This window comes from Gavialis gangeticus, unplaced genomic scaffold (assembly GCF_001723915.1).
Source record: "Gavialis gangeticus isolate Ggan-Ray unplaced genomic scaffold, GavGan_comp1, whole genome shotgun sequence".
Lineage (NCBI taxonomy): Eukaryota > Metazoa > Chordata > Crocodylia > Gavialidae > Gavialis > Gavialis gangeticus.
The window spans coordinates 157,704,812-157,715,860 of record NW_017729024.1 but is presented as its reverse complement, the minus strand read 5'-3'; the positions used below and the strand labels follow the sequence as shown (position 1 = coordinate 157,715,860).

Sequence of the window (11,049 nt, the reverse complement as noted above, 5' to 3'; positions counted from 1 at the left end):
GGACTATATATACACATTTAACTTTTAAAACAGGTCTTTAGTGGCAGACTACACTATTTTTCATATTAATGTGAGAAACAAAATCAACTCTATTTAAATAAAATGCTTGTCTAATGCACTGGTAAAAAGGTCACATTCACTTCTCTACGTACCTCCCACAAAGCTAAGAAGTGACCCAAAAGCCAGTTAGATCTCCATGTAGCCTCAGAAAGAATATCCTTGTTTGTTTTGTTCTGTTCATGAAATAGCTGAATCTCCTCAAGGCATATTTATAATACCCAATATTGTACCAAGCCAATTAAATCAATATTATTACCTACTATAGGAAGGTAACTTCTCTAGCAACCATCAAAAATCTCCTTAATAACAGATAGAGTAATAGAGGGCCACCTTGATTTTAGGTCTAAGCAGGCTGAAATAGTTGTGTGTAGCGCAAATGATTTAACTTGGCGCCTTGTTCCTCTTTCGGTTTATTTTCAGAATTTACCATTACTCATTTTTTCTTGCTAGCAGCAATGTCTTCTCTCCTGGTGCCAGTTGTAAGTTGTAGTATGTATATGTGAACAGTTGATAATTTTCTGTACTTCTACAAAGTCTTTCACTGAGAGATTTTAAAGTATAGCACATGTTACAATCTCCATTTTACCAATGGACAAATTAGAAGTTAAGTGACAGCATGCCGACAGGGAGTACAATTCAAAGGCCTAGCTCACAGACCCTTGTTTTAACTGATTTTATAATTATTCTTTTACATAAAGGTCTCCCTCATTTTGCTTGACTTTCAAGAATGGATTCCATCTCCTCCTGTTTCATTTATGTCAGATGCGAGTTCATGTTGGAGCACTGCTGACTCCACTCCAGTAATATGTTCACTGGTGAGAAGGGGAAAAGCATTGAGCAACTTTGTGTAATTTACAGTCACTCAACTGTAAACCCCTGTGAAGGCCAAAAACAGAATATAAGCATTGCCCTAATCCTTCCCCTCCACCAAAGAACAGCTTTAAGGTTCATGCATGATTAAGGTCAGTGGTTCATCTTTTATAACATCTAACAGTTAAATTCTACACAGAAACTGCCTCCAGATCTTGGGAAAGTACATGATCTCTGTTGAATGTAAACTTGCCAATTGTTTCCTTGCCAAGCAGTTAATATAAGCCAGGGGTAAGCAACCCCTGGCATGGGTGCCACAGAATGGCACCTGAAGGCATTCTGCTTGGCAGGTGCACCTTGGGGAGGGGGCTGGAGCTGCATTGCCACAACAAGGATCAGGCCCCTCATGGCTCCCTGCCATTCACACCTGGCACACCAACTTCTTACAAGTCGAGGTTGTGAGTGTTTTTGGCACTCTGCTCAAAAACACTGCCAGCCCCTGATATAAGCCATATTCTACCAGGCTGTAATCAGCAACATTTTTGCATGGCTAACATGCAAGATTCAAAAGGCAGTTGCAATGCAAACAGTGTTTCTGTTGGAGATCTTGATTACTGCAGGTCTAATTATGACTAATTTCATTTGAGGTTCAGATCCTGCACTGCTGCACATTCTCTAGAGACACGGGGATTCCACCACTATTTGGGAAATGAAACCTGAACACCCATGTGCTGTGTACTAGGAGACTGGGTGAGCGATTTGGTAATTCTTTTGATCTCCAGCTTATCTCACCTCCTTCACCATAGGCTTTTTTATGAATACACAGCATTTCATATAAAACCTTTAACTACTTGTTTACAGATATCATTGGAGGGGTTTGTAGTATTTGATGCATTTTTGCAAACTGATTTTAACAATTTACTAGTTCAGGCACAGAATCTGCTACATCCTTTACCTTTCCCATGGTGGGTATGCATATAAAAAGTGTAAAAATCTCAAAATGGTATTTTTTTTTTTAAAAAAGGAAGATTGTGATGAGTAGTCTGAAAGGCTGATTTTGAGAACATCAGTAAAGTCACATACCAATTATTGAACTGCAGCAGGCTGCATGAATGGGCAATGCTGTAGGTTAATGTTAGCAAGGAATGGTTTGATGGGTAATAGAATAGGTTATTTTAAAAAAGTGCCTGCCTTTCTATTTTCTACTGTGCATCCTTCAAAATGCAGGTCCCTCCCACTACTTTTTGGGATTTGCGTAAGAGATTAATTTAGTAGGTTGTGTTGCACTTGAACTAACGTGCAGTTGGCATCTTTTTCCAACATCCCCAATGCTGAATAGGATATTTAGAGTAGGAGGTAGAATCATAGAAAGTTAGGGTTGGAATAGACCTCAGGAGGTCATCTAGTCCAACCCCCTGCTCAAAGGAGGACCATTCCTAACTAGATCATCCCAGCCAAAGCTTTGTCTGGGCAGGTTTTGAAAGCCTTCAAGGATGGAGCTTCTACCACCTCTCTGGGTAACCTGTTCCAGTGTTTTACTACCATCCTAGTGAGAAAATTCTTCCTAATATCTAACCTAAATGCCATTAGCTGTCTTGTCAACAAGTGCACACTGGTGGTTCAGATCCAGGTTATTGTCCATTGTAACCGCCAGGTCCTTTTCTGCAGAGCTGCTGCCCAGCCAGTCGGCCCCAACTTGTACCAGCATGTGGGATTGTTCCGTCCAAAGTGCAGGACTTTGCACTTGTCCTTATTGAACCTCATAGATTTCTTATGGTCCAATCCTCTAGTTTCTCAATGTCACTCTGAATCCAAGCCCTACCCTCCAGCACATCTACTACTCCCCCCAGCTTGGTGTCATCTGCAAGCTTGCTGAAGGTGTACACTATACTATATTCCAGGTCATTGATGAAGATATTGAACAAAACCAGGCCCAAAACTAATCCCCAGGGCACTGCACTTCAGACCCATTGCAAACTAGACATTGAGCCATTTACTACTACCTGCCAAGACTGATGATACAGTCAGTTTTATCCACCTTACAGTCTGTTCATCAAACCCATACTGCCTTAGCTTGCCTGTGAGAATGTGGTGGGAGACTGTATCAAAAGCCTTGCTAAAAATCAAGGTATTATACCACATCCATTGGTTTCCCCACATTCACAGAGCCAATCATCTCATCCTACAAGGCAATCAGGTTGATCAGGCATGACTTGCCCTTGCTGAATCCATGCTGACTGTTCCTAATCACCTTCTTCTCCTCCAAGTGCTTAGCAATGGATTCCTTGAGGATCTGCTCCATGATTTTTCCAGTGACTGGGGCATGGCTGATTGGTCTGTAATTCCCTGGATCTTCCTTTTTTCGTTTCTTAAATAGGGGCACTATATTTCCCCTTTTCCAATCATCCGGGACCTCTCCCAATCACCAGGAGCTTTCAAAGATGATGGCTAGTAGCTCTGCAATCACATCAGCCAACTCCCTCAGCACCCTAAAGTGTACCCCATCTAGTCCTATGGACTTGTATATGTCAAGCTTTTCTAAATAGTCCCTAACCTGTTCTTTTGCCACACCATGTAGGAATCCATTTTTATTTGGCATTTTTCCTTGTGGATTGAGAAAAAGGCAACTCTGGCTCTGAAAGGGCAGGCTGTGCAGAAGCATGAGCAATATCCAAATAACAATAGAAATGAGTTTTATTTTGTAAAAAGATATAAAATGAATATTGTACAAAAATAAAGTCTGTAGAGAACTTTGGTTGATTAACACAAATGATTGAGACGTAAACTGTAGGTGAAGTAAAAGCCTCCGGAGAAGAAGCATACTCCTGTTTTCAGTAACTTATTAAAAAAAAAAAAAAAAAAAAATCACAAACTTTACCCTTTTGTGTTGTAAGTATAATGATTTTGCCACCATTACAGCCGTTTTACTATCCATGTAAAAAGATGCTTACGACAAGCTGTCAGCAATCAATGAAGCACCACTGCAAGTGATAACATACCTTGGATTTTCCATGTTGAAAACTAGGCTAAATCTAACCAGAAGTGCTGCTGAGTGTTGATTTTACACACAGCCCAGATTTTACTATGCCAGTTACAGCCATCAAAGCATCATCATCCCTTTCTAGATCAGACCCTGATCTAGTACACTGAAACACATGCTTAATGACTACAGTGAGATTACTCTAAGTGATTTGGTTTGCTGGAGTAAACTTCTCCAGCAGCTGATAGCATGTGGTGGACTACCACGGCCACTCCATGATGGAGGAATATGGCTGTGCCCACATACCATCGTCCACACGATTGTGTCTTCAATGAAGAAATATAAATGTAGGAATAAATTGACCTTTGATCAACACCGTGGGTTTTTTCCTGAGAATTCTGGGTACTTTTTCCTCATGGGCTGGGACCTCTCTCATTGCCTATTCCAGGGGAACAGAGTATACAGGGAGTACCACTGCTGGGGTTACATTTGAGATTCAGATCTCATTGTTCAGAAGAGTCTTTGGATGTTGTTTCTGTAGGACTTGATACTTCACTTCAGTTGTCAATTATATCAAATGTAATTACTGCTGTTCTTTAATAAATAATCCTCCAGCATCATAACTTGTACTAAGGGGATTTAATATATCGTCATTAGCACACATCCTCCTTCAATATAAAGTAGTATAAAAATTTTTTTTTTTTACTACGATAAAATACTGTGATGTTTCAAAAAATTATAAAAAGCTTTGCTTATTTAGCAAAATTGTTTACCTTGAGAGTATATTAAATCCAGGACTAGCTAATGAAAGTGGTTTAACCTTTTCTATATGGAAATATGGAAGGAAGAGCTTAAATAAATATAACATGAAATTAAAAAGATAAAATGTGATTAATCTCCATTTGTCAATCATAGCTAATAAAGGTTGGCTGGCAAAAGAGTGCGAGAGAAACTCCATAACTATAAATATTAATATAAATTAGTTTGCCTAACAAGTTGCTAATTGTGGCCCAGAGTCTGCAACCTTTGTATATGTAAAGTGTTACTAATGCAGGCAAGTATTAAATGTAGTTACTTGCAAAAGAGTTTTTAATAAGAAAGGCTGCAGACTTTGGATATTTTGAGCTTTTAAATCAGTATTTTGGTTTTGTTTTGTTTTTTTAAAGGTAAAGTAAGTGATTTTTTTGCTTTCAAGTTAACTGTTAATACTTCTAAAAGCATGGACCCTTGTCCCCATTGTTGTCTCTTTGTATCTTGTGAACACATTCCACTTTGGCACCTTTGCAAAGAAACTTTAATAAATAAGTAAAGGAAACTCATTACTAAACTGTAATAAATAACAATAACTTAAATCTCAATAAATATCTTCTGTATATTTATGTCTCTGAATGGATGCATTGCATCAAGTAGTCTTTGCTCACTCACAATGACCAAATAGAAAACGTAATTATGCAAGTGACATTAGTCCTTTGTAAACCAAAAGAAAAACGGTTTGCATTTGTAGGCAACCTTGATATTTCTCTTACTTTGCTAGGAGTAAGTACTTAAAAACACAACTTGTTCTCACAAATGAGCACAGAGGAGCTAAATCCAATGCTGGGCTGTTTTGAAGAAATGATGGAAACCCCCCCACCCCAAAGAAGAAAAAAAAAAACCCAACAAAAAACCAACCTTTAAGTGAGACTCTGTTGATTTACCATGGTGAACTTTTAGCTAATTAATTTTGATACTTGCCTGATTTACCTTACATATATAATTAAAATTTATCTTACACATTTGGGGGTAACCCCTTAGCACGCGACAGTACAATGGATCTTGGAATAGTTAATAATCTCTCTCACTGTAAGTGTTGCCTTAGGTTTTGCTACTAATCTCAATAAAAATATAAGAACAAAACATGATATTTAGTAGGGCTGTGCAAAGCTTTGGTCGCTGATTCGAATTGGAGGAGATTCAGCAGCCGAATCTCTGAATTGGAAGCCTCCAAATAGATTCAATGATTCAGCCATAGACACAGCTTCATATATTTTTTCTATGTACCTCGAGATACCAGGTGCAGCTTATGAATGCTGAGATGGTGGGGCAGATACAGTGTCCCACAGGAGCACAGAGGGTCCCCCGAGCACTTAGCGGCAGACCCAGAAGTGGACCAGAAGTATTTCCAGTTCACTTCTGGGTCTACTGTGGAGCATGCAGGGGACCCCCCAGCTCAGTGAGTGAGAGTGATCCCCCCTGTGCTCCCGTGGGATGCTCCATTCCCCCACCATCAGCATTCACACGCTGTACCTGGTACCTAGAAGCATGTAGAAAGAAAAAAAAATTATGTATATAAATATAAAAATATATATAAAAAAAGCTGTGTCTATGACTGAATTGCTGATTCTCTGAATCAGAGTTCAATCTTCAGATTTGGCCAGATTGAATTGGGACAGTGATCTGAATCAGTGAATCAAGTAACTGTCCCCCAAGTTGGGCTGAATCCGAATGGAATACCGCCCGCTTTGCACACCCCTAATATTTAGTAGGTTGTGTTTTTAAGCACATTCCTAACTGATCCAAATCATGATGATAGCGAAAGCAACCCTCAATCCATCCATTCTGGAACTCCACCCCTGAGCTTTGCTTTTTATTTGCTTTCCTGTAGGAATTTGAAGCCCCCATTTTTGTATCTAGTCCAGCTCTCTATGCCAGATTTTGCCCTACCAGGCTCCCATGACAACTGTTCTGCATTCTTGGTCCTCTTTTCTCCATTCTGAACAAACATTTCCTTGGGAACCTTGGTCCCTTTCTCTGCATTGTAGTAGGAATGCAACATTGTAAGTCTCCACAAAAATGTCAAACGCATCCACATTTTTTAGCGGAATGTTGTTTCAGTATATGGTACACCAGTTTATCATCCAAAAAGGAAAGGTCATCATCAAAGGCAGTGGGTCTGCAGCAAGCTTGCCTCACTTTGTCAGTGACCAGCTTTTTCTTCCTTGTTAAATTTTTTACAATTTGGTCATATGTAGTCTCAGCTGCTTCACAAGATCCACTGCAGTACCGGAAAATCAGCTCTTCTTTGGTTTCATATCCCAAATCCAAGTCAGTCACATTTAAATGTATTTCTGTTAAGACACATCCTCGGTTTTTGCCCTTTTGACCTTTCCGTCCTTTTCTGTGGGAATTCTCCGTGTTTACAGCTGCATTTTGCCGATTTCTTTCCCGTCTAGAAAAAATTGGAGTTTGTCTGTCTGGTGACCTCCTTAGTCTTTTTATAGTGGCTTGAATAAAGTCCACTACATCATCAAATTGATCTGGATAATCCTCTGGCATATTAGCTGTTTGAAAAAGTGAGAGAGAGAGAGAGAATATTTTATCAAATAGAAGTTGTGATTTTTGTTTCTCCTAGACATTTTAATTGGAGTAGATCCACTAGAACTTTGTCAGCATTGTTACTCAGCAAACGTTTCAAATTACGGAGAAACTATTCTTGTGTATTTCAGAAAATCCACAAAGCATGTTCAAAAACAGAGGAAAAAAGTTTGATACAACATAGAAGTCAGCAAATAGATGGACACTTTTTAAGAGAACAGTGATATGGACTCTTCCTGGCTTAGTATGGCTAGGGAGAACCCCTTGGCTATCACTAAATTAGAGTGGTTAACAATCTGTTCACAGTAATTAAAGATATCTACTGATAGGGTTTCAGGGTATGTTCCTGGAAAGCTAGCAGTGGTTAAGATGAGCTTAAGCCTGGTTTGTTGATCGAGTTCCTGTTTCTGTAGTAGTGCCTACTGGTCAGGCTGCTGGGAAAGCTCCTTGAAAATTCTGACAGAATAATCGAGTCAGAAGATGCCCATTTGACTAAATTAAATTGTTTTAATGAGGAGTATCGATGTCTCAAAAATTCACAAGAAATCATGAAAACATTTTCTTTTGATACGGTGGAATGATTTACTTTAATTTGTTACACATTTAAATTAAAATAATATTGTATAAAATGATAGTCAAAATGAAAAGTTTTGACTTTATACAAATGAAACATTTAAATCTTTCATTTCTACCTTTTATTAAAAAAGTAAATTCTGGTCTTTCAACTTTGCATCACAAATTAGAATGAAACTAAATTTCACAATGTTGAAATATCCCACAGGTTAGGTCATTCAATCAGAGTCCAGGACAACTAAATTCAATACTCTTTTAGAGAACAAAGCCATGTACAAGGTGAATGCCATAAACACAAGCCCTGTGCCCCTAGGTGTTTTCTATATCTGGTCATGGGCATAATCCATGGACATGAGTATGCCTACAAGACTGGACTCCACTGGTGAGAGAAGTGTTTCTCCACCAAGTCTGAGAATCTCACCTCTCAGACCTTGGAGAAACTCATTAGCTATATAGACTGGCATCAAAACTCAGGTGGCTTTGCAGATGACCAACATAAAATTTAGGTACATCGGGGGCCTACGCACCCAGAATTGGCAGAAGTTTTGAGTGCATCAGTGGGGCCTAAAATGGCAGTCTCAATCAGCTCACTAACTTTCAGGATTTGGGTTCCACTTCTTAAAAAACATTGATCTATCCATCTTTCACTGCCCACCATACTATCACCTTGGCCTAATGCTTGGGCAAAGTCTGCTCATGGATCAACAATTGGCTGAAGCGGAGCCAAAATAAGGCAGAAGCAATGCTTGTGGAAAGAGAAATCATTTTAAAATGTTTGCAACTATGAGACAGTCCTTGTACACACCTCTGGTTGGCCAGTTCAGTCCAGAGCTTAGGACTACTCTTGGATTCCTCACTGATGCCATCCTCTCCAAAATCACATGCTAGTAAAGTTTTCTGCCATCCTGAGTTGGCCGTGGACTTTGTCCCACCCTGGCACATAGTAGCTTAGGATTATCACTAATCTGTCACCAGGATTTGTCACTTCTTAGCTCATTTAAAAAAAGATACATGTCAACCAACTCAGAAAACTAAGTTGTTAACAAATCTGGGGACTGATATTTTTGAAAGATGCAATACAGGTGGCTCTACATCAAGCTATTTACAAACACAGAGGGAAGGTAAAAAGAACTGCAAGGGACCAGTGTGGGTTTACATGGATCTTTTCAGCCATTTGAAAAAAATCAAAGATGATGTATGGAAGGGCAGGGTGTCATTAATGAATACAAAACAAACATATAGGGACAAAAAAACAAAACAAAACAAAAACAACAAACCAGGAGAGCAAAGGTAAAAGATAGACACCTTGGCAAGAGATTAAGGATGACATGTAGAACAGGCTCCACAAATACTTTTGACAGAAACTGTGTCTACTGCTCAGTGGAGAAAGTGAATTATTGAATGGAAAAATCAAAGACCAGATGACTGGCAGAATTAATATAAAACAGAGGAGAAAGGGCTACAGAAGATGATGAGTAAAATAATAATAAAACAAAGATGTCAAAGAACTTTTGACAAATTTGAATGCATTTTTGCAAGCACAGTCTGATGCAATTTGTTTGAGCATGCTGAAGGAACTCTGAAGAAGTCTTAGAGCTACTGACAATAATATTTTCAAACTCATTCATGACAGAAGTTTTCTTCTCTTTAAAAAATGGGAAAGGGAAGACCCAGGAAATAGTAACTTTCCAGGTCAGGCTGATTAGCTTACCATAGCAAACTATAAAATATTTGATCTTTAAAACTCTGGAGGATGATGTTATGATCACTAGCAGCCAATGTGGATTTGTTAAGAATAAATCATGCCAAACCAATTTGAATTTCTCTCTCTGACAAGAAAATTGCTTTGGTGGATAAGGGGAATGTGGAAGACTTGAGTAAAGCCTTGAATACAGTCCCACATGCCTTTTTCATAAGCAAGCTTTAGAAATCTGGGCTATATACAATGAATGTTATGTAGATAAATAATTGGTTGAGTCAACACAATCAAAGGGTACCTGTTAAAAGGCAGGGTTTGAATTGTTTCGACTCTTGGGGTGGGAGGGGGTCTGCAAAAAAAATTGGGCTGCCTATCATAATGTCCTAATAAAAACTGAAGATCACTCCCAGGTTGATTTTCAATTCTTACAGGGGGAGCTCTTGTCTCTTACAGGGGGGCTCAGTCCCCCAAGCTCCCCAATAATTCAAACCCTGGTTAAAAGGTTCCTGTAGGGGTCAGTGTATGCTGTTGTTTGACATTGGTATTCGTGACTTGGGTTCAGAGATAGAAAGTGTACTGATCAAATTTTCAGGTGAAAATATCAGAAGAGTTTGTAAGACACCTTGGTGCATAGGATTAAAATTCAGAGGGAATGTGATAAATGTGAGAGCAGTAATAGCTAATGTTCGATTTAATAATGAAAAGGTTGAAATTGTAGTACATAGGAAAGAAAATAGCAGCACAAATACAGATGGGAAATAATAGGCTTAGGCAGTAGCATAAGCAAAAAGGATTTGGGGGTCATGGCAGATTCCACTCAACATGTTAGGTATGTAAGGCCGATGTAAGAAGCCCTAGACAGAGGCTGAATTAACAGCAGCACTGAATGAAAGACATGGAAAGTAAAAGTACCACTCTACTTGACATGTTAGGCCTCACTGGGAACAGTGTCCAGTTTTGGGCAATGGACTTTAAGAGGGAGGAAGAGAAATTGGAAAGATGATCTGAAGACAAGTGGACAAGGAAGATACAAGGGACAGGAAGCCATAGGAAGACAGGATGCAGAAGCTATATGCTGTATGTTTAGTTTGGAGAAAAAGAAATTAAGGCAGGACATGATAGCAGTTTTGAAGGGCTGCCATAAAGAAAACAAGTAATGGTTCTTCCTGCCATAGAGGAGAAGAGACAAGACACTGGGTTTAAGCTTCTGCAAAGCAGGTTTAGACCAAATCTTCTAACTGTGAGAACAGTAGGACTGTGTAACAAGCGGCCTAGAGAAGCCGGGGAATCTCCTCAATTGGAGGTTTCAAGACAAGGCTGGATAGGTATCTGTCTGAGGTGGCTTAGGAAGAGTCTGTCCTACATCTGTGCAGGGACTGGATTAAATGACTCAACTCTACAATAATATTCCTGGACATGAAGCCCTTAGCACTTATAAAACTCCAACTAGTACAGAATGCTGTGGCACACTCCTCAGCAATTCCGGCTACCATGAGCACATCAAATCCGTCTTCAACTCCGTGCTAGGTTTCCATGACAGCAAGGTAAAATTCAGTCTTTGACCTGCATCCCA

The 11,049-nt window shown here is 39.3% G+C and overlaps 1 protein-coding gene across 2 annotated transcripts in view; it reads right to left on the bottom strand.

Moving 5' to 3' along the window:
• Positions 1 to 6,392: 6,392 nt before the first annotated feature.
• Positions 6,393 to 11,049, bottom strand: part of GDNF (glial cell derived neurotrophic factor) — a 30,230-nt gene continuing 25,573 nt past the window's right edge. For both annotated transcript variants that reach the window (XM_019517940.1, XM_019517941.1), the window contains exon 2: positions 6,393 to 7,170. In XM_019517940.1, the coding sequence (XP_019373485.1) occupies positions 6,686 to 7,170 (485 nt within the window). In that variant the 3' untranslated portion in view covers positions 6,393 to 6,685. The remainder of the gene's footprint in view (positions 7,171 to 11,049) is intronic.